The sequence below is a fragment of the Budorcas taxicolor genome, chromosome 11 (genome assembly GCF_023091745.1).
Source record: "Budorcas taxicolor isolate Tak-1 chromosome 11, Takin1.1, whole genome shotgun sequence".
NCBI classification, from domain to species: Eukaryota; Metazoa; Chordata; class Mammalia; order Artiodactyla; family Bovidae; genus Budorcas; species Budorcas taxicolor.
Window position 1 is genome coordinate 125942383 of NC_068920.1, and position 24203 is coordinate 125966585.

Sequence of the window (24203 nt, forward strand, 5' to 3'; positions counted from 1 at the left end):
GGGTGGCTGCTCTCGGAAAGAAAAATGAATCTACAAACCAAAATCATTCAAAGCATTTTCTTGAAATCCTACTCACAAGCAACATAATTGCAAATTAATCAAATAGAACAAATCAACAGAATATAATAAACCCTGCATACTTTGCCCCCAACATAATTGTTAATAACAACCATAAAATGCCAATATATAAAAATCAACAAAATATGGTATTTCCAAAACTGATGCATTTTAGAGCAGGATGTAGGGAAAAGGAAATGTTAGTTAAATACATTCAGATCACATTTATATAAAATATGTTACTATTCAGTTTAAAGAACCTTTGACTTTATCAGAGCAAGTTTAACCAACTATGCTATGAAGTGAGAAAATGAGATGCCAGTGCCTCTTTTTCTCCACTTTATCTACCAAACTCAGTTCAGAATCATTATTCAAACCTTTCTCAGTTAATGTCACTCACTCACTAAAGCCAGAATTTCTGATAATTTAAACGTGCAAAAGTATGGTCTAACTATATCATAAACTGCTTTCTAAAACAGATTTTTATCCAATAGCCTATATCTGAGAAAAAGTATCTATATTCAATATACTGTCCATTTTTAAGTACTTCCTATACTTCTAGTCAATTTTTTTAAGTTTTATTTAGAAATAGCACTAATCCATTTCTAACTGCCAAGTAAAACAATTTTTTAATCTGCAGGGTATCTTAAAAACCAATCAAGTTGACATAACCTTAAATTCCAGGAATGTAAACCGTAATTCAAGCTTCAATATTCCTAACATATTCTACTTTACGAAAATGACTTCCCATCTTGCAATCATGAACAAGAAGAAAATTGTACTTAAAATATTAAAAGACCAAATCTCATTTAGTATTAGATTAATAGTCCATAATTCTAATCTAAAAAATATCTATAGCTATAACCTCTCCAACTTGTTAATTCCCAAAGAGATTAATATAAGATGTAATTAACATCTAAACTTAGAGCAGACTGTCATTTGGAACAAACTATGTTAACAATAACTGTTTCATGGTCAAATAGATCAACCCATCATCCTTTATGATTCTGACTAGTTTAATGAGCACAACTTCTCATAAATTTTCCACTAACTCTGAAAAACTGAATTTAATGAAAGATTTAGTTTTTTTGTAATACTTTCTTAGAATAAAGGCTGGAGTTGTCTTATCTGGAACCTAACATGGTATTTAGCAATGCAAATGTCATTAGGTATAATATTTGTGAAATGAATAAGTAGAAAATAAGCAATCCAATGCACTTACTATCATTCAGCTCTTTACTATGTGCTAACCAATAGTATTTTAAATCACACCTAATAAAATGGAATACAATCAAACTGCTTTTTTTTTTACTTCTGACAAACACTTAAAAGAATTATTCACTAAAGAATCTCCAGTTTAAGAGAATAAAAAGCAGACCTGAAACTATCACAATACTGTTAATCGACTACACTTCAAAATGAAGTAGTTAGAAAGAGTAAGAGAATGAAGAGCTGGACTTTCACAACCCAATAATTTGGCCAATGATTTTCTGCAACTCTATGACATTTTTCATTTAACCTTTTTTCCTTGATGAAATGAGAAAACATACTGAAATGCAAGTTACAACCTTCTTTGCAATAAACAACAAAGCCACTACACTTGATCTTAATAACATTTTATTTCTCTCTTGAAGTCACTTTAGAAAGAGTAAGAGAATGAAGAGCTGGACTTTCACAACCCAATAATTTGGCCAATGATTTTCTGCAACTCTATGACATTTTTCATTTAACCTTTTTTCCTTGATGAAATGAGAAAACATACTGAAATGCAAGTTACAACCTTCTTTGCAATAAACAACAAAGCCACTACACTTGATCTTAATAACATTTTATTTCTCTCTTGAAGTCACTTTAAACAAAAAAACTGGAATTTAGAAGAGATAAAGGTAAAACAAGGAGTGAAATAACTATAAATGTTCTTCTACTTCAAAAATTGCCTGACATCTGAGCCAGAAGACTTTCTGCATCTATCAGTGATTTCCTCTTCATGTGTCACAGAAAGAGTTCAACATGCTTTACAAAATCCATTATATTTTAAGACCACTTTCAATATCTGCTATCATAAATCAAGAAATCCATTTATTCAAGGTTACTTATGGAGAATTAATCACACAGAAAATTTTAACAACTTCTTTTTCAAAAATTAAAGTACAAGTACTTTACTGTATTTGCCATTCCTATACATAATGATATGAATTCAAAGACTGAAAGCATTAAGGGTATAATTAAAATTCATGGGCTTAGATATTTAAAAAGTTTTAATATTTAGAATTCTCAGTAACAAATATTACAGAAAAATAAATCAGAATATAAATACAACGTACTCTCCTTCAGATTTCTCCTCTGATTAAGTGGCATTATGTAACATACAAAGTTGTTCCAAAATACTTGTACATAACTTGTTATAGTTTCATAAATATCAAAAAATCTGAAAAAACTGAAGCCAAGAGAACAAAGGAAACTATGCACAAGGGTCAAAAACTCATGAATTCCTCCATTTCTAAGGACTTCTAAAACCTACCTTCCTAATTTCAAGAAAAAATTTACTCAAAAGAGAAAAATAAAAAACAGGTCAGCCATGCATTAACAGCTTTGATAGGGTATAGCTATTATGCCAAAATTCAGCCATCAATATACAACCTCATTTCCCATCTAAAGTTAATGAGAATGTATTTTACTTTAAATGGGACATAGTGGCAAAGTGCCAAGAATTAAAGAATAACCTTAAAGTCTTAATTTCATATCACAAAAAGCAGTAATTCCCAAAATCATGAAAGCATAATAACTACACAGAAAAAAATGGACATTTAAGTCATTTCACTCTTTCTTAATACTATATAGTGAGAACAGATGTATTTATAACTTCGGCATACTTCATAAAATCATTATTCATCGAAACAGACAAATGTTTACGAGGAACATTTAACTTAAACTTCATAGTTGCTTATAAAATGGTACTTGAAAGACTGACCTAAGCAAATAAGAGTCTGGTCAAGAGACAGTAAAGTATAAATATAAAACATACTACAATGTTGCTTGGGATTACATGTACACACTGCTGTAAATGTATGCATAAATGTAAAATGCATAGCCAACTGTATAGCAAATGGAACTCCGTTCAGTGTTACATGGCAGCCTGGATGGGAGAGGAGTTTGGAGGAGAATCGATACATGTGTATGTAGGGCTGAGTCCTTTCACTGTTCACCTGAAACTATCACATTATTAATCAGCTACACTCCCACACAAAATAAAATATTTTTATATATATATACATATATGTATATCTATATACACACTACAATGTTAAAAACCTCATAGTGTTCTACAGGAAAACCAATAAAGATAACAATCTTTCTGAAGGAAAAAGTTTTTAGCATTACAAATTTCAAATGCAAGTTTTATACATGATTTCAATAAGGAATACATTTAAACCTTACAGTGCCACATAATCATCATCCATTTTGTGGAAAACAATAAAAATTATGTACTTTTGAAATATGTATACATCAAAACTGAAAGGTTAATTTTTACTTTTTCCTTTATTGGCAACTTTGGGTGCATTTTTAGGTTTTGGTTCCCAGAGGGCATTTTTTACAAATCTTGAAGCTGCACCCCTGTCCAGCTTGCCAGCCTTTTTCTTGTCTGTTATTTCCTTGACTCTGTTCATGTATACTCTGATTCTCTCCTTAAAGATAAGAGAAAAAAAAAGGCAATAGATTTACCAAGCTGTTCAACACCACTAAGCTGTATTATACTACACCTCAGTTAAATTCAACAGCTATGTTTATTGCTCAATATTTATTGCCTACTGAGTGGTGCTAGTTAAGTGCAAAGTGAACAGGATAAACACACTCCACATTCTCCTGAAGTCTCAGTCTAGGGGAAACACAGACATTAGAAAGTCATTTCAGAAGTGTTCTGAGTGTTTCAAAAGAGGAAAACCTAGACACTACAGAGATAAACACTGAATTGTTTACATGTGGTTACACTAAATTTGTTAATTTACCTAAATCCACATACTAACTGTCTTGTATCTGAAGTCTGTAATCTAAAATAGAACTTTCACAGGCTTACAATATACAAACTAAATTCTCCAGAAATTATGTGAAACAGGAAATGGCTATGGCAGCATTTTAACTATTTTTTTGTGTTACCTTCTAGTGTCGCAATTAAACTAAGTAGAGTGAAAATACAACATCTTTTTAGCCAATGTCATAGTTCTGACTGATAAGAATGTGATATTTTCTAAGAAATCTACAGCTCTTATCAGACTTTACACAGTGAGAAACATACTATGTTTCTGTACCACTTTGAATCTTCTGAGGCCATTAATCAGAATAAAAGCTTATCTTCCTACTTCAATTAGAGAAATAAAGGTGTGAGAGCCACAAAATAGTAAATGACTGATCACCGCTTAAAAGCAAGTTTCATTAAACTATCAAAATAGTTTTATAAACATACACATAAAAATGCAGAACCTTGGGATTTTTTAAGTTTAAAAAACTAAAAACTCTACTCAAAACCCTCTCATGAGTTACACAACACACACCCAGCCCAGCCCTCCCCAAACTGATCATCCCTCACAAACCCACACCCTCTCTTCCTTCCAATCCCATCAAATGTTCACCTTGCTAACAGGTCAACAGTAATGACTGAAAAATGGCAATCCTACTCAAGTACTCCAAAGCCCCTTACCCTGTGCTATTTCTTCTTTATTCCCACAATATAACTTTCTAACATACTGTATATTCATACATATGTATTGTTTGCTTCCCACCACTAGATAGGGTGGCACCTGCCACAAAGGCAGGGATATTCCAGTGGCTTTATACACTGAGGAACTACCTTGCTTGGAAATAAAGCCTGGCTCCTAGTGGGCACTCAGATATTTCTTGAATGAATGAAAGGACTATTTTCAATGCCTTTCCCCATTCATGATATAGACAGCAAATGGGCTTCCTCTCACACCCTAACTCTGTGTCAATCAGTGACATCTGTCACAAAGTCAGAAAAAGGGAGTAGGTTTATGGATGCTGTTCATTTGTTAACCCTTGTCCAAAATATGAATGCACTCCTCCATAAAGTGGATTCTGAGGAAAAGAGAAGACAGATGACAGAATCAAGTACTAAACTACTCCAAATAACTTTAAGAGAAAAAAGAGGAATTTTATAAACCTAAAGGCTACATTAGAAAGCTGAACACAGATGATACAATGCATTCTTCCTAAGATTTAAGGCCAATCTCATTTGTCAAATCAAGATCTATGGGCCATATTGCTTTATATATTTTAAGTATTTTTCACAATTTCTGTATTTTAAAAAATATTTACTTTTTTACTTTTCCTCCAAGAAACTTAAAAGAAGAAAAGGTCTCAGTCTATACATTTAAAAATTGAAGACAACATGTCTGGCTTCACTCATTTTTTTAAAATAAATGACCAAGTGCTTTACTAAGTTATAAAATACATACATATCAACCACCTTAAGACTTTAGAACAATAATACAGTGTCAAGTATATTTCACATATATATTTACATTTTATAAACACAAAGAATAAATTTATTAGTATTCTTATTCATAAAGCCAAGTCAAGAAGGTAACCTTAAGTTTGATTTCTAAATTTTTTCTTTCAAACTGAATGATCTGATTTAATTTTTGAAGTCAGCAAAAACTCCAAGATACCAGACCTTATATACTGTACTTATACATCTAAATGGAATACAAAGACAAACCTAGAAGATTTATTACAGGTTGTAAATATGTCACTAATGCAGAATTACTGGACAGTACACATACAACTGGTGCCAAAAAAGCTTTTAGCTTTGTTGCTGAACTGGATTCTTTACTGCTGAGAAAATGAATTAATGGAAAAATTGAAAAGGTGGAGGAGAAACTTTCCCGTCTTTGCTAGTAAATCAACTAGAATATACTTTTAAGAATTGTGTAAGAGATTTTTTTTTAAAGGCAGTTGTAGAGATGAACAGGATTTCAAGAATTTATAGGAAAAATAATATAGAAGTTATAAATAATTACTAGAATCATAACATTTTCCCATCCAGAGATTTATATAATATATGGAACACCATTCTCTGACAAAGGCGAGAGAAAGAGAAACTAAAGACACAATGAAATCTGGGTCACTTTCATAATTTCAACCCTAAATAATTTTGTTCTCCACAATTCGTGTGATAAAGGTACTCTAATTTTAACGGCAAGAACACTACAACAGAAATACACATGAGATAAAAGAAATCAATCCATAGCAATCTTACCAGTTCCTGCTTTACTGGATGTTCCTTGGGATTGACTCCCTGAGTTGCCAAATAAACTACAAGAGAAAGATTTCATGGAATGAAATGGGTATATATTAATAAAGGCATTAATTAAAGAAACTTGTTACAAAAAAGAAATGTCACACAAATGACTAATTAAATCTTAAATTATTCAACCTCTTTGTAATTCTAAATGTATGTGTGGCTCATAGGCATCTGGTATTCTGATTTAAAAGAAATAAATACTTGACAATTAAAACTGCCATAAAGTATAATTGTATATAAATTGTTAGCATTTTTAAAATGTCACCTTTAACACAATAAATAATCTGCTTTGTAATTAATTCCAAAGTAATATACATACCCCAAAACATTGAATTTAATGTGTAAGCAGAAACTAAATCCACTTTTGCCTGTTCAAGTGGGTCCAACTATTAAAGAAAAGAGAAAGAAAAAAGAAATATAAACTTTGAGTACCATCAAATATTTTAAACTTTCACCAAGCACAATGTATCAAAGAAATGTTTTTTTCACTTCTTATAATCCAATAACCAAATAATCTGGAAATAATTTGAGAAAGTAAAGTTTTGTTAACTGGTGATTTTTGCCCACAAATTTTCACTTCAGAGTATCATCTTTAGTTAAACAAGGAATGTGTAAAATTCAAAAAAAAAAAGTTCTTTTGAATTACTTTAATTCAGAAGTTACAATCTGGGCTTTGTATGTCAAAAGTAATTTGTCAATATAAACATTGTACATGATGCATTTATGTATAAGAAGCAGGCTAAAATGCTTAGGCAATACCAAAGACAGAAGAAGCATAATGAGATTTGTTTTACGCTGTCAGAGTCAATTTACTCTTTCTGTCCTATAGAGTTTCCAGAAACCCTGATAACATCATAGTAATACTTAAAAGGTCAAAGATAAGAGTCTGTCAGAAAGAATGTGGGGAGTGCTTTTTTTAAATTCAAAACCAAGTCAAAATAAAAATATCGTTAGGAAGCATTTCCTAAGGTTGGAGTTTTGTTGTATTTTCCCCCTAAAGATATCTAAACACTTAAAAACATAGAGGGGGGAAAATGAGAGAAAGGGGCATAAATCACGTATCTGTTTCTTCTGTATGTTTCACAACACAGCACCCACTATTATGAATTACATTATTAGAAATTACTTAAAATACCTTCTGCAACAACTCATTTCTAGAAACAGACATCATGGTCTTCAGCATTTCATCCACAGCACCAATGGAATTCTCAAATGTTGATAAATATTCATGAATTTCTACTGGATAGTCTTCATTAATTCCTTCACCTGCCATTACGATCAACTGGAAAAAAATTAAATTCTTAAAATTCATATTGGAGACAGATTGCTCGCTAGGTTATTAAAAAAATCAATAGGTCATATCATGTGTCTCAAAACTGCTAAAAGTTAAAATCTGAAGATAATTTAACTAATCTTCTCAGAATATAATTCTAGAGCAACCATGTTCAAACTTACCCTCTTCTTAAGTTGCCTGGTGGGGTCGGGGGCCGGGGCAGAAGGTGGGGAGTCTCAGGAGGGGACCTACCCAAGTTCATTAATGCTACACATATCAATCCCTCAATGCTTCTCAATAACTGAGACATGACTACCAAATATGTTATATCAATGATAAATACATTTTAAAAAATTTTGTTGATGTTAAAGAAAGTAAAGAAAGAAAGTGAAGTCACTCAGTCATGTCCAACTCTGCGACCCCATGGGCTGTAGCCTACTAGGTTCCTCTGTCCATGGAATTTTCCAGGCAACAGTACTGGAGTGGGTTGCCATTTCCTTCTCCAGGGGATCTTCCTGACCCAGGGATCGAACCCAGGTCTTCTGCATTGCAGGCAAACGCTTTACCATCTGAGCCACCAGGGAACCCAAGGGCAATGGAAGTCTGATAAGTCAATATATCCTACCCCCTAATGCTTATTGAAAACAATGATAAGCAAAGCTCTTTTTTTTGGAAAACATATATTTTAGCACTTCTAAATTCAGGCACTGATCTAACAGAGTATTAAACCAAAAAATTAGAAATCTTGGGTCTGAAGTACCTTATAATCATTTATCACTAAAATCACTTTTCAAGCCTATATTTATATATACATATTCCTTAAGTTTAAAGTATTAATAAGAAATTCAAGAGGCCATAAATCACATAAAGCCTATAAGCAGAAAAGAAGAAACTTAGGAGAAATGAACTATATGGTTTTTATTTAGGCCAGAGCACACCTTGACAGCTCATTCTTTAAAATTCATATTTATATTATAACAATATTTAATATCTATATGAGAAAAAGAAAACTCCACATCACTGTATTTAGTGACTGTTGCTGCTGCTAAGTCACTTCAGTTGGGTCCGACTCTGTGCGACCCCACAGACCACAGCCCACCAGGCTCCCCCGTCCCTGGGATTCTCTAGGCAAGAACACTGGAGTGGGTTGCCATTTCCTTCTCCAATCGTTAATCTCATTGTTATCTAAGATCAAATTTCAGAAGCAATTCCAAGCCAAAATGTACCATATGTACCATTATTTTTAGGTTAAAAAAATGTTATTAGCTGAAAATTCCTCCTTCATGATATCACTAAGGAGAGCATCAAGAATGTGTAAAAGAGCAAAGAGCATAACCAATCTGAAGTAAACAGACTCAGGCTTTCCATCTTGCCTGGTCACTGGCTTTGTCACCTTAGATAAATCACTGTATCTCTCCGGGCCCCAAATACCTCATTCATAAAAACAGGCAGTTGGTCAAGTCCCTAATAGTTCTAAATGTTATGACTACGTCATCTAAGCTTTAAAAGTACTATTTGATTATTTAGTCATAATACATCAACATTTCAATTCAACAAGTAAAGTCCACAGAGACATCTGGTTTCATTTAAAATAAAAAAAAAAAAAAGATGAAGTCCAGGGGACTATCACTACACATGCTATAAAATTACTATCAACTACTGTGCAAACAGCAATTAAACAAAGGCCTATGAGAAAAGAAAACCACACAGGAGAGAGTTGTGACTTGCTGTTTCAAAAGGCTAATAACTAAAACCATGGATTTGCCTCTCATCTCGCCCCCCAAAAATCTCTCCAAAATGACAATACAAAAATAAATCCACAGTAATGCTGGAACAAAGAAGGGCACCTATCCATCAGCAGACCTCAACAGCAGACATTTTTATAAACTAAACAGCAAATGAGATTAGATTGATAGGAAACAGAAGCATGAGAATGCAACCCCTTACAAACAAAACAGGAGAGCCCAGGAACACACACCAGACGAAGGCCAGTAAGGGCTGAGCCCTGAGGGCCGAGAGCAGCCGAGCCAACCTCCAGACCTGCCAAAGGGCAGCTCCAGCATCCACTGTCCAGATAAAGGTGCAAGACATGAACACAAATATGGTATTTTTCTTTACGCAGGATTTTAAACCAACAAATTTGAAAAATCTGACTAATAAGGATGAGGTACCGGGGGGGGGGGGGGGAACCCAGTTATCAAATCTAACCTAAAAGGAAGTGTATAAACCAAACAGATCATTAATGACAGACCAAAAAAAAGTTTTAAGAAGTCAAAAATCTATGCTCCTAAAAAGTTCCAAGTCTAGAAGATATTACAGGTAATTTCTTCCAAATCTTCAAAAAACAGTCAATTCTTACGGTATTTAACTATTTGGGAACACAGAAAGAGATGGAAAACTTAGATACCTATTTCATGACATACACAAAAATAAATTCCAGATGAATTTAAAGGTAAATTCTGTATAAATGTATTAGAAGATTATATAAAATATTTACATGATCCAAATGAAACCCAAATGCTGTAAAAGGAAATGGCTGACAGACTGAACTACATAAAAACTGAAAAAAAAAATCTGTATTGTAAAAGTATACCTTAAGCAAAGTTAAAAGGCAAGAAACAGTCTGGGAGACTGTTGCCAAAACACAACAAAAGATTAGTTAGATGATATAAAAACTTCCTACAAAGCATAAAAGATTAAAATAATGAAAATCTCACCCATAAGACCAGCAATAATCTTAAAGACTGGCAAAGTTCAGCATTAGCAAGGGTTTACACTAGAGGCAGAATATAAACTGGCACAGATTTCCTAAATGCACACACTCTTTGACTCAGGAAATTCTCTTTAGAAAGCAGCCTACAGAAATCCTTGTATACATGCATTAAAAAATTATTAAAATGAACTCCTCAAACTTTTCAAGTGGGAATTCTGCTTCTCATCCGTTTTTCTCCCTGGTGGGGTCATTATCCTTCAACTTAAAACATTTCATCCTCCATCTTAAAAAAGAAACAAACACCCTGACTTCATATCCCCGCCTCCAGCTAAAGTCCATATTCCATCTCCCTTTCAGAACAAACTCATATCAAATCACTTTGCTATATACCTGAAACTACTACAATATAAATCAACTATACCAGGTGGCTCAGTGGATAAAGAATCCGCTTGCAATGCAGGAGACACAGGAAACAAGGGTTCAGTCCCGGGGTCAAGAAGATCCCTTGGCAGAGGGCATGGCAAGCCACTCCAGTATTCTTGCTGAAGAATCCCAAAGACAGAGCAGCCTGGCAGGCTATAGTCCATAGGCTCACAAGAGTTGGAAAGGCTCACAAAAGAGCTGGACACGACTGAAGAAACTGAGCACACATATACTTCAATTACTGAGAAGGCAATGGCAACCCACTCCAGTACTCTTGCCTGGAGACTCCCAGGGATGGGGGAGCCTGGTGGGCTGCCGTCTATGGGGTCGCACAGAGTCGGACACGACTGAAGCGACTTAGCAGCAGCAGCAGCAGCAGCAGCATACTTCAATTAAAAAAAAAAAAGACTAATCTTGTTTACTGCGGTCTTCCCCATTTCATTTCATGGCAACTCCACCTTTTCAATTGCTCAGGCCTACAGTTACAGAATGATCCTTGACTCTTCTCTCCCAGCCTGTCTTTAAAACATATTCAGAATCTAACCACGTCCCACTACCTTCACTGCTTCCACCCTGGTCCAAACTAGTCTGAGCCATCATTGTGTCTTGCTGGGATTGCTTCAACAGCCTCCTAAACAGCCTCCTTGTTTCTATTCCAATAGTTTATTACCAAGAAAGCAAATGACCATCCTAAATCTTAGTCAGACTCCCACAAGCCTCTGCTTGGAAACCTTTAAAGGCTTGCTGCTTCACGCTCAGGAAGAGACGAAGTCCTTATGTTGACTGAAAAAGTCCTGACTCTGCTACTTCTTCTGTGACCTTATCTCCTCTCACTCTGCCCCAGCTCACTCCACTCCCGCCATGAAGGCCTCACTGCTCTTCTCATCGGGCTCATACCTACCTAAAAGCCTCTGGACTCCTCTCCTTCCTAGAAACGTTTCTCCAGAACCAGTGGCTTCAGAGCTCACGACTTCACCTTTGCTACATCTCTACTCAAGTGCTGTCTACTCATAAAGCTTTCCTGACCACCCTATTTAAAATGCACAGCCCTCCTCTCATTCCAGAGCTTCCTCTCTCCTCCTACAGTCCTCAACAGCATCGGACATATTTCATTGTCTGTCTACCTCCAAAGGACAGTAAACACTGACACATGAGAGCAGGAATTTTTGTGTCTTGTTCACTACCGCTGCCAGGCAGTCAATACACATTTGTTGAATGAAGAAACTATACAGAACAAAAACTGAGAATAAATAGTCATTAACAGGGGAACAGTTAAGCGAATTACACCACATCTATCCAAGATAATAGTAAAAGAAGTTAATCTTCATATGCTGCTGCTGCTGCTGCTAAGTCACTTCAATTGTGTCCAATTCTGTGCGACCCCATTGATGGCAGCCCACCAGGGTCCTCTGTCCCTGGGATTCTCCAGGCAAAAATACTGGAGTGGGTTGCCATTTCTTTCTCCCAACCTTTATATAGTAATACACAATAAGTGGTGAAAAGAGGCATAGAACATAGTATATAACACATAACATAGATGCCATTACATATATGTAGATATGTGGTGCTGAAGAAGACTCTTGAGAGTCCTTTGGACAGCAAGGAGATAAATCAGTCAATCCTATAGGAAATCAACCCTAAATATTCACTGGAAGGACTGATGCTGAAGTTGAAGCTCCAATACTTTGGCCACCTGATGTGAGGAGCTGACTCACTGGAAAAGACCCTGATGCTGGGAAAGATGGAAGGCAAAAGAAGGGGGTGGCAGAGGATGAGATGGTTAGAAAGCATTACTGATTCAATGGATGTCAATTTGAGCAAACCTCCAGAGACAGTGAAGGACTCATGTGCTGCAGCCCACGGAGTGGCAAAGAGTCGAGCATGACTTAGTGACTTAACAACAACCACAAATGCCGGAAAACCTCTGGAAGGAGACATACAAAATCAGACATTCTCTCTCAGAAGGGGTAGGAATTAGGGAATGGGATCAGCGCAGACTCATGTTACTCACTCTTCATTCTTTACATTTTGTTATTTCAAAAGGCACATATTAAAATCATAATAAAAATAAACAATCATTAAATTTAAAAAGGCAAACTTTAATAATGTATTTTGGCTTTTAACAAATACTGTAAGAATAAAAAACACAAGACCTTTATTTAAATGTGAAATTTTTCATCTGATTTTTCTATTAGAAAATATTTCCCCTCAAGAATCATGACAGAGATTTTTCCTGCAATTATTCCCTGTCCCTAAGCCTCAATAAGCAAGTAGTTATTTATTGTTGAAATGGGTTAGGGTGAACACTGAAAGCAAGGCAGTAAGTAAGAATAATGACTCTCATTAAATCTGAACCAAACCACTTGCCTTTTTCCTAACTAAAAAACAAACGGAATGTAGACTGGAAAATAAAAACTGTTCTAGTACCAGAAATTACCTCCAATTCAAATGATTTCTTCAAACATTTTACACAGACAGTTCCTGAGTATCTGCTCCTTCCACAGGAAGCACTGCAAGGAAGGAGCTGCAGTCACTGCCCTCTGTCCCCGTTGCTACTCGGATGCCATGATGAAGCTGTGAATGGACAGTGTCAGGAGCAACAGCCAACATCAGAACTCCACGGCCTGTGAACTGGGCATTACTCTAAGCATCCACACACATTTCTTCATTTACTCCTCACAGACTACAAATGGAACCACACACAACTTGCCCAAGACTGTGCATGGTAAAACGCCAAAGAAGAGAAAGAAAAACAGAACTCACCCACTGCTCCTCACTCCCTGCCTGGTGCCACAGGCATTCGTCACCCTTCCACCTTCCTTCTAAAGTGTCAACCGCAGAAGTGGAGAAGTGGAAGAGGGCCAGAGAGAAGCTGCCTCTCTCCATCTCTCAGGAATGTCTGGCTGAGACGCAGGGACAGAGGGGAGAATCCCTACCAGCAACCCCTACAGGATGGAAGTGCCATTCCTTCCCTCTGCTCCCTGCCAGTGATGAGAGCCGCAACACCCACCAGAGAAAAGGAGGGTTACAGGACACCATCCCTGCCCTCCCTCCTCCACCCTCTGCTTCAGGGAGCTCAGTGCAGCCAGGAACCTGGGAGTCGTCCGTCACCGCTTCCTCAGGCCCCAGTCCCACCAGTCCTGTCAATCTCCTTGAGCCACAAGCTCACAAGGCCTGTTAACCTCCTTGAGCCACAAGCTCTCCTCCATTCTCACTAAATCTCACTGTCATTTAAAGTAGTCTTCCTACTGTCAGTTTTTCTCCACTCTCAATTTTAAGATATTACAAAACATGACTTTTCTGTAATGATAGTCTGCTCATGATACACCCTGCTTAAAATACTGCATTAGCTCCCAGCTACCTTGAATATAAATTCCAAACCTCTTATATGGATGTCAAGCTCATTTCCAGTGGCCCCTATTTGTCTGACTAGTCTCATCTTTCATTTCTCCCCTCTCCCAATCCTACGCTGTAGCCGCCATGGCAGCTTTCCAAATATTCTTTGCCTATCTGGTTCTCGACACAGGAACCACCCTAACCACTTCACTTTGTACTGGACATGGAACAGACTGGTTCCAAATAGGAAAAGGAGTACGTCAAGGCTGTATATTGTCACCCTGCTTATTTAACTTCTATGCAGAGTACATCATGAGAAACGCAGGACTGGAAGAAACACAGCTGGAATCAAGATTGCCGGGAGAAATATCAATAACCTCAGATATGCAGATGACACCACCCTTATGGCAGAAAGTGAAGAGGAGCTAAAAAGCCTCTTGATGAAAGTGAAAGAGGAGAGTGAAAAAGTTTCCTTAAAGCTCAACATTCAGAAAACAAAGATCATGGCATCCGGTCCCATCACTCCATGGGAAATAGATGGGGAAACAGTGGAAACAGTGTCAGACTTTATTTTTGGGGGCTCCAAAATCACTGCAGATGGTGACTGCAGCCATGAAATTAAAAGACGCTTACTCCTTGGAAGAAAAGTTATGACCAACCTAGATAGTACATTCAAAAGCAGAGACATTACTTTGCCGACTAAGGTCCATCTAGTCAAGGCTATGGTTTTTCCAGTAGTCATGTGTGGATGTGAGAGTTGGATGTGAAGAAGGCAGAGCACCGAAGAATTGATGCTTTTGAACTGTGGTGTTGGAGAAGACTCTTGAGAGTCCCTTGGACTGCAAGGAGATCAACCCTGGGATTTCTTTGGAAGGAATGATGCTAAAGCTGAAACTCCAGTACTTCGGCCACCTCATGCGAGAGTTGACTCATTGGAAAAGACTCTGATGCTGGCGGGGATTGGGGGCAGGAGAGGAAGAGGACGACAGAGGATGAGATGGCTGGATGGCATCACTGACTCGATGGACGCGAGTCTGAGTGAACTCCGGGAGTTGGTGATGGACAGGGAGGCCTGGCGTGCTGCGATCCATGGGGTCGCAAAGAGTCGGACAGGACTGAACTGAACTGAACCCTGTTTATCTTTGCAGATAAGATCAGGTTTCCTTTAGCGGATAAGACTTCTCTGAGTGACGTCCTTCCTTTCTGTCTAGGTGAGCACAACTACAAGTTCTCATGTCACCTAAAACAGGATCTGGTAACATGTGTTGATTCACTTCACTTCACTTTGATTATGAGCTCTCTGAGGAGGTGGTGGCATACTGATGAGTCACCCGAATGGCTTTATGCCTCACCTTGCCCAAGACAGTCCTCATTCATGCCTACTGTTTCAGCTCGCCACCTGCTCTGCTCTCTGTTCCTCTCTCAGAAGCCCCAGTTTGAGCAACAAATTATAGGGTCACCCTAAACAAAAGGAGATTCTCTGACCTCTGCCACTACTCCTCACCCGACTTTGTCAGAGAACAGGAGAGCTGAGGAAGTGGCTCCCAATACCAGCTGGGGTTCAACCACAGCAGCAAAGCAGCAGGAGGTAGTTTGAAGAGATGTATTGCAAGAAACTGGTTCATGCAATTGTGGAGGCTCAGTAACACTGAAATCTGCAGGGCAGGTAAGCAAGAAAGAACATGCTGGGACCCTTGGCTGCAAGCCGAAACTGCTGTCCACAGGTGGAACTTTTTCGTCAAGGAAGCCTCAGCTCTGCTTCTAAAGCCTTCCAATTAACTGGATCAAGCCCACTCAGATTATCTCAGAATAACCTCCCTGAAGTCAATTGTTTGTGTATTGCAATTATATCTACAAATACCTTCAGAGCAATACCTAGCGTGGTGCTAGACTGAACGTCTGGGGGCTGCAGCCTAGCCAAGCTGATCCATCTAAAAGACCATCACACTGCCGTAAGCCTCCAGAGCTACAGCCAGGAAAGGTATATCCCTGACATCACAAAACTGCTGCTCTGACAGCATTCTTCCACAAGAGCCATGTTATGTATGACCATTAGGTACCCAAGTAACAAAACTAGAGTTCAAATTCCAGTTAACAAATGTGGAAGAAATGATAACTTAAAAAAAAAAAAACCATCATTTTGTAACCCCTAGTGGAATTACTGATTCAGGAAATGATCACAGATAAAAGGGGAAGCTTCCAACAGAAGAGTTAAGACTGTTAATACCTGAACCCACAGATGAGTCTGCACCACTCCAAGTAGGACATAAACATATCATGAACCTCCTGATGTGAAGCAATGTGACAAACACAGCACCATCTGTGTAGCATTTCCGACTCCCCTCAGAAAAGCTGAATCTAAATATAATTGAGCCTGTGGAGCTAACTTCCAACTTATAGGAAATATGGAAGATAGAGAAGTTCACAAGAAAGCAAATGCACAAATCTGGAATGAGAAATATTGTACAAGAAAACTGACCTGATTTCCATAACAGGTAAATGGCATGAAGGAAAGCTAAGAAAAGGGAAGCAGGGAGAGAAAGAAGAGATCTACCTTTAGACTTAACAACCAAAGGGAATGTGCAGACCTTGTTTGGATCTTGATTCAAATAAACTGAGTGTAAAGAGATATCTTTGAAAGGAGGAATCCCGAATCTGGATCAAGTATTGGATGACACTAAGAAATTGAGAATTTTGCTATGAAATTAGAATTCAGCTATAAAAATGGCATCACAGTTACGTAAGAAAATACTCCTTTTATTTAAGAATGAACGCTGATACACGTGGGCTTCCCAGGTGGTGCAGTGGTAAAGAATCCGACTGCAATGCAAAAGATCCAGGTTTGATCCCTGGGTCAGGAAGATTCCCTGGAGGAGGAAACGGCAACTCACGCCAGTATTCTTGCCTGGAAAATCCCATGGACAGAAGAGTCTGGCAGGCTACAGTCCAAGGGGTCGCAAAGAGTCACACACAACTGAGCGACTGAGCGCACGCACACACACACGCACACACACACACACACACTAACGTATATAGGGTAAACTTAGAGAACATGTTGAATTTCCCTTAAAAAAAAAGCTAGTCTTCACGGATTAATCATGCTTTGAGAACAAAGATAAGGCATATTAGAAATATTAGATGGTCAACCCATCAATTAACTTTTTTAATATAACCTAGTCCATAAATTGGGGAACACCTACATAGAAAGTATAGTCTAGAATACTCGACTACAATCTCATTCCAACTCCAAATATAATCTGGGGTCAGGGGAACATAGGTTACTGGGTGTTCACCAGCTGTGATAGTTGCTGAACAACTTAGAAAAAAAACGGAGCCAGTGGCCTCAAATGAGGTTTATATTACTAACATTTCCAACAAAGGCTTTGTTCCACTGTTACTTCCATAATGTCACAAATTTCCTTCTTAAAAAAACCCTGACGCCTTACATTTTACCTGGCCCTTACAAAAATGTATGCATGCAAAAATAAACAAACCAAGCCTACAGTCAAATGAAAAACTAGGGGAAAACATTTGCAACATAAGACAAATAAAAGAAGCCTCTGCAAATCAACTTAATGACAACACACAAGAATACCTGCAATTTTACAGCAACTATACTCCAACAAAAATAAATAAAATAGGGGGGAAAAAACCTTCAACCCAAAAGAAAAATGAACAAAGAAAATCAGCAGTTCACATATAAAGGAATCCAGATGACCAAGAGGCATAAAGAAAGCTACTCAATCTTATTCATAATTAAAGAAACATAAATCACCAGAACAAGATGCCATTTTTCACCTGTCAAACAAGCAAAAATCAAAAAGATTGATAGTACTTAATATGGGCAAAGGTGAAGAGAAACAGCCTTTCATTCACTATTAATTGGAGTGTAAACCAAGCATTTTGGGGGGCAAATTTGGCACTATACTTTAAAATTGTATATGCACAAAGTCTTTGACCCAGCAATTTTACTTCTGAAAATGTACATTTTCACACAAGATAATGTTTAAGGATGTCCACTGCAACACTTCTTAAAATACACTTTAAAGCAAGAAACAACTTCCATGCTCATTAGAACTGGCTACATAACTTATGAAATATTCCCTTCAATGAAATACTGTGTAGTAGAGAAAAATAAGAAGCAGAGCTTCAATTCCTGAAATATATTAAGTGAGGAAAAACTGAAGAACAGCAGTTATGGTACAACCCACTTGTTTTTAAGAAGAAAGAAATGAGTGTGGAGGTATAGTTTTTACGTAAATTTCTTAAAAAATACAAGAGAGACCCTTAACTAGGGTTACTTCTGGGAAAACAAAGCAGTACGGTGAAAGAGCACATTTTGTTATACTCTCAGAATTAAGATTTCTAAATAATATCTGTAATGCAATAGTACATACATATATAAACAAAAATTTCAACTATCTGAAATTCTGATTTTACTTTAGTCCCAAATATGCCAGATAAAATGTCATTTCTACCCAGCTTAGCAATTACAATCAAACCTATGTTCTTTAACTCTGTTATATTCAAAGAAACATATGAATGGATTGCCTTCCCTATATCTAAATTTTCTAGCCACCATAAGACCACTTTCTCCCTGTTTTCAAGGTACAAGAGCCTTTCTAGCCTCGTTCTCTGTAGAAACTCCTCCCTGAGTTGTTGGGGGACTCCTGGCCACCACCCTGTCTGGCCTGCTCCCTCATTAAGAATGCTTTCTCAAGAAAGCATTCCCTCTTGCCTTAGATTAAGTTATACCCACGGCTGATACAGTCTCACAGCACCATATATTACTCCATATCGTTGTTATTTTGTATTTCTGTGATTTGATTAATGTCCACCATCCACGCTGGACTGTAAGCACCTTGGTGCAAGGCAAGTCTGCTCACATACATTCTAAGTATCAGGGCAGCATGTCATAGAGGCTGAATAAATATCTATTAAATAAATGACTCTTGAGTATCTGGCTTAGAGTCAATGCTGTGCTGTGCTTAGCTGCTTAGTCATGTCTGACTCTTTGCAACCCTATGGACTATAGTCTGCCAGGCTCTGACCATGGGATTTCCCAGGCGAACACTGGAGTGGGCTGCCATTTCCAGCTCCAGGGAATCTTCCCCACCCAGGAATCAAACAAGGGTCTCCTGCATTGCAGGTGGATTCTTTACCACCTGAACTACCAGAGAAGCCCATAGTCAATGCTAAGTGAATGTTATACAGTTACATGGCATTGAGGAGTGTGTGGTGGGAAGAGAGCCCGTGTGTTCATGCACAAATGTTTGTGTGTATGTGCTCAGTAATGCCCAATTCTTTACAAGCCCATGAACTATAACCAGTCAGGCTCCTCTGTCCAAAGGATTATCCCAGCAAGAATACTGGAGTGAGTTGCCATTTCCTCCTCCAGGGGAGCTTCCTGACCCAGGGATCGAACTTGAGTCCCCTCTATCAGCAGGCAGATTCTTTACTACTGAGCCACCTGGGAAAAAAAACAGGGATAAATAAAGCAACTGTCAGGCAACCAAGAAAGGACCCAGTTGAAGTAGGGTAGCATTAATTTGGGTCTTTTGGGAATTTATTTAGTAGGGCTCAGTGAGCCTGGAGCAAGAATGGTAATCCAAAATGAGGCACAAGAGAAAGGACTTGCAAAAGTATCCTTAACAGCTGACTGGGAGGCGTGGCCTTGAAGGGAGAGAAGGTATTCCTCTGCTTGGAATATCTCCTCCCCTGATTCCTCCCCTGTCTTCTGGACCTAATAAAACCTACTAATCGTTTAAAACCCATGTCAAATCCCTCTTCTCTATAAAGTGATATCGCTCAGTTGTGTCTGACTCTTTGCGACCTGTGGACTCTAGCCCACCAAGCTCCTCCATCCATGGGATTCTCCAGGCAAGAATACTGGAGTGGGTTGCCATTTCTTCCATATCTCCCAAGCAAAAGTAGTCTCTTCTTCCTTTTTGTCCTAACATTTACCACCCTGTCATCATTTATCCATCAATAACACTCCTCCTCATGTTTATCAAGATAAACCTGAAAATGTCAATCCTCACTTATCTGATCCATAACCTGCATCTGACAACAGTAAACACATTACTTCACCCTGAACTCCACAACACTAGACTCTCAAAATTGTCCTTGTCTCTGGATGGCTGTTCTATCTACTTTGTTGGGTCCTTATCGCCCCAAACCTATAAAGGCCAAAATGCCTAAGGACTCAAGTCTACTGCTTTTCTGTTTACAGTCCTTCGGCAACTGCCTCTAGTCTCACAATTTTAAATACCATCTCGCTACTCCCAACTGACCTTTTCCACTAATGACTTCCCCACTGAATTCCAGACCTCAACTGCCTATAGCATCTCCACTTGGATAACCAATAGACGTCTCAAACCTAACATATCATAGTAAACTCCCAATTCTACCTCACAAACCTGCTGCGCTCATAATTCTCCACTTCTCGGTTAATGGGAATTAACCCTTCTGGTTGCTCAAAGTCCCAAACCTGGACAGCTCTTTTACAACCCACCCTCAATCCATAAGCAAATCTGTTAGCTTTACCTAGGAAGCACATCCAAAATTGAACTGCTCCTCACCAGTGACTTCTTTCAGCTGTGAAGAATTATCTGAATTATTACAACACCTTCCTAATTAGTCTCCTGGCTTTGCTGTACCCCTCTCTCCAACAAGCTGCTCTTAATACAGCAGGCAGAATAAGCCCGTTATATACCTAAATCAGATCATATCGCTCCTCTGCTCAAAACTCTCCACTGGTTATTTCCCAATGTATCTCCACATGATTAACATAAAGTCTTGCCACATATTAAGTATTTGGTAACTATCTGTTCACTAACTAAAAACAATGAAAGTAAACTGGAACCAAATTTTGGAGAATCTCAATACCAGATTAGGATAGTCACCATGTCGATTCAAAGGAAGATATACAATAATATACATCCCAGGGCTGCTTCCATCCTTATGCCAAGCAGAGTTACATACAATTAGGAACTAAATCAGAAACAAATCAATATACTATTTGGGGGAAAACTAGAAAGATCTCTGCAGATGTTGCACCACTTTTTTGCACAGCATTACCTTAGAAAATAATGGTGAAACGTCCATACAATGATCTCTCCAAAAATATTGTCTTTAGCAGACAGTTCACGCTAGTGTCACTTGTAACTCTCCTTCATATTTAGAGTAAAATCCCGGAGAAAAGGTAGAGATGCTAACCTCTAAAAACAAAATTATCCCGAGGTCTCATAATAGAAAAAAATAAAAATTACAAAGATGTTGCTTAAGATTGAGACAAATAGTTAAACCGGATTACAATGAAATTAATTCTATTGTTAATTCCAAAGTTTCATTCGAAGTGTTTTCAAAATTACTCATGTGAAGCAGCAAAATTAGCTTCCAAAACTATGGAGTTTGCTTACGACAAGATTCTCATCTCAGGTGTATTGTGCAGGTTAAATGAACAATACAGGTAAAGTTTTTAGAAAAATGCCTGTCTCAGGACTCAATATATTAATTAGTAATACTAGTTATTATTTTACTAATGTGAAAATATTCAAACACCCAACCCACTGGGGGCTGCTTAGAGCCATATTTGCAAGGTCAACAGTTTGAAAACAGTCACTCACTGAGATATGACATAAACTGTTTCGATTATTTCTGAAAAACCACTGTTCACGCTATCATTATTTTCTCTTTCAAAAATATCATTTTCATCAATCACAAACGGTTCCCGGAGTTTGAATAGGGATTATCTGGTTATTTCCGGATCCTAAGTGAACATTCGGTTAAGTGTCGAGTCACTCTACTATCAGATAGTCCAAGGTGGGCAGCCAACACCTCACTGGGACAGAGACATCTTTATCAAGCCAAAAATGAACTGCGGCCAACAAACAGCAAGACACGAAAGATATATTCAAACAGAAGTTTGAATCACACTATTCCTGGACCACAAAGAAAAACCACTTTTAAAAGATTCCATTAAATTTCAACTTAGGATCAAAATTAGCTTCCCATCTCAGGTGGGTTAATATCGCAGCAGCAGGCACGGCATGATCAGGTACCTAAATAATGAAGGCGGATGACAGGGGAAAGGTACTCTCCTACATCTTCGCCTACGGCCTTCCTCTCTCAATCAGGCTTCAAAGCAGCAGAAAATTAACGGAGACGTCACGAGCTTTTAATTTCTCCGCCCACCAATACTTGAGAGGCGGAGCTAACAGACAAAGAAAAGCGAAAGGCCAGACCCAAAGAAACGAGAGGGGCCGAGAGAAGCCGAAGCCAGCAAGAGGCCTTAAAAAAGCGGAAGTGGGGGTCCTGCAATGCACCCCCATTGCAGGTTACCCCAACACTCGCACTCGCGGATGGCTACGCAGCACGGCCCCGCTCCTCACAGTCAGCGGGAGCGTGACAGGGGGTTCCCAGGAGAAGCGGACTTAGAAGTACGAGAAAAATTCCAACCCCACTTCAGAATAATACCTCGCGGGCCTTCCACGTCTGCCTTCCGGAAAGCAGCGGGCAGTGGTGACGTCAGTGGCGCGCCGGCTCTGCGAGCGTGGCGAGCGGCGCTCTCCGATGACCTCACTCTTCTCACCACACCCCTTTAACCCTTTCCCTTCCGCACTCAAAGGCGCTCTTCTCCGGCCCCACTGACTGAAGCTGTGGGAGGGAATGGTTATGCTGGGGGTTGCGGGGCGCCGGTCCGTTTTTCTAGATTTGTATCCCTGGTGGCTCAGACGGTAGAGAATCTGCCTGCAACGTAGGACACCCTGGTTGGATCCCTAGATGGGGAAGATCCCCTGGAAAAGGAAATAGCAACCCACTCCAGTATTCTTGCCTTGAGAATTCCATGGACAGAGGAGCTTTGTGGGCTACACCCCATGGGGTCAGGGTCGGACAGGTCTGAGCGACTAACACTTTCAACGCATACCACATTACAAGCTGAGCTTATTTAACCAGAAAAAAATGTTAGTCACTAAAGCTTTGTCCGGGTTTTCATTTTACGCCTGCTGAAACTCATTTCAGGGCATAGGGTCTTATTACATTCCTAATTTCCGCCTCTATTAGTTTCAACGGCAGCTTCCCAAGTTATCCGCGGTGAGAGGACGGATTTCCAATCCATCCATCGCCCAGAGATACTTTTCTAAAATACAGTAAAAATAAGTTATTTGTAAAATTGCGGGGGGTGGGGGAAAGATAGGCAAAATACAAGCCCAGACTTAAAATTATTTCAATAAACAGAGAACTACATTTCAACAAATACAATCACACGACCATAGGGGGAATTGCGAAGACGGTACGTATTGTTCATTCTTACATTCCTGATTTCATTATTCCACAGTCATGATTAACAAATTTATGTATGAAATAGCGATTCCATATTTTAGACGCCTATAAAAGCACTTTGAACAAATGAGGTGTGTATCAATATCTAAAGTTTTTTAAGCCGCAAATGAGCTTTCTTCTGATTTGTTATTCCAATCTAGTGGGAATAATTTTAAAAAAAATAAAGGCTTCTGGTTGAGGGTGGTGAGTATCCAAACTGTTCCTCTGTTTTGTTTTTACACCCAGTAGGGAAACTAGTTTCACACAAACAAGTTGGTGGGAATAGAAAGAGTTTTCACATCAATTTATGCAAGCTAAGAATATTCATTTTTAACTTTTAGCTAAAACAAATGACATTTTCAAAATCCTTCAATTCTTCTTTTATTGCCAGTTTCAACAATTTATCTTTTGAATTATCTTGAAAGATTACAGATTTTATATATTGTTAGAGTCATAACATAACTCGTAACATAACATAACATTGTGGCTCAGATCATGAACTCCTTATTACCTAATTCAGACTCAAATTGAAGAAAGTAGGGAAAACCAATAGGCCATTCAGGTATTACCTAAAATCAAATCCCTTATGATTATACAGTGGAAGTGAGAAATAGATTTACGGGACTAGATCTGATAGATAGAGTGCCTGATGAACTATGGATGGAGGTTTGTGACATTGTACAAGAGACAGGGATCAAACCATCCCCATGGAAAAGAAATGCAAAAAAGCAAAATGGCTGTCTGAGGAGGCCTTACAA

The 24203-nt window shown here is 38.2% G+C and overlaps 1 protein-coding gene across 2 annotated transcripts; it reads right to left on the reverse strand.

The window, feature by feature from the left end:
- Positions 1-3578: 3578 nt before the first annotated feature.
- On the reverse strand, positions 3579-22650 carry C1D (C1D nuclear receptor corepressor). 2 transcript variants are annotated; one of them, XM_052649378.1, is made up of 5 exons: positions 22600-22650; positions 7512-7658; positions 6696-6762; positions 6332-6387; positions 3579-3743 (listed from the first exon to the last, which is right to left on the reverse strand). In XM_052649378.1, exons 2-5 carry the CDS (start codon positions 7647-7649, stop codon positions 3579-3581), a joined length of 426 nt encoding a protein of 141 aa, XP_052505338.1. In that variant the 5' UTR covers positions 7650-7658; positions 22600-22650. The 2 variants fall into 2 exon arrangements, with proteins under 2 accessions (XP_052505338.1, XP_052505337.1); XM_052649377.1 differs by lacking the exon at positions 22600-22650 and adding an exon at positions 21202-21301.
- Between the last annotated feature and the right edge of the window lie 1553 nt (positions 22651-24203).

Excerpts from the sequence above, each read along its gene's own strand:
- C1D (XM_052649377.1), bottom strand. The coding sequence starts at position 21,228 with ATGGACGTTTCACCATTATTTTCTAAG. Across the intron at positions 6,763-7,511 it reads GAAATGAGTTGTTGCAGAAG|TTGGACCCACTTGAACAGGC; the intron begins GTATTTTAAGTA and ends TTTCTTTAATAG. Across the intron at positions 6,388-6,695 it reads ATTAAATTCAATGTTTTGGG|TTTATTTGGCAACTCAGGGA; the intron begins GTATGTATATTA and ends TTTCTCTTGTAG.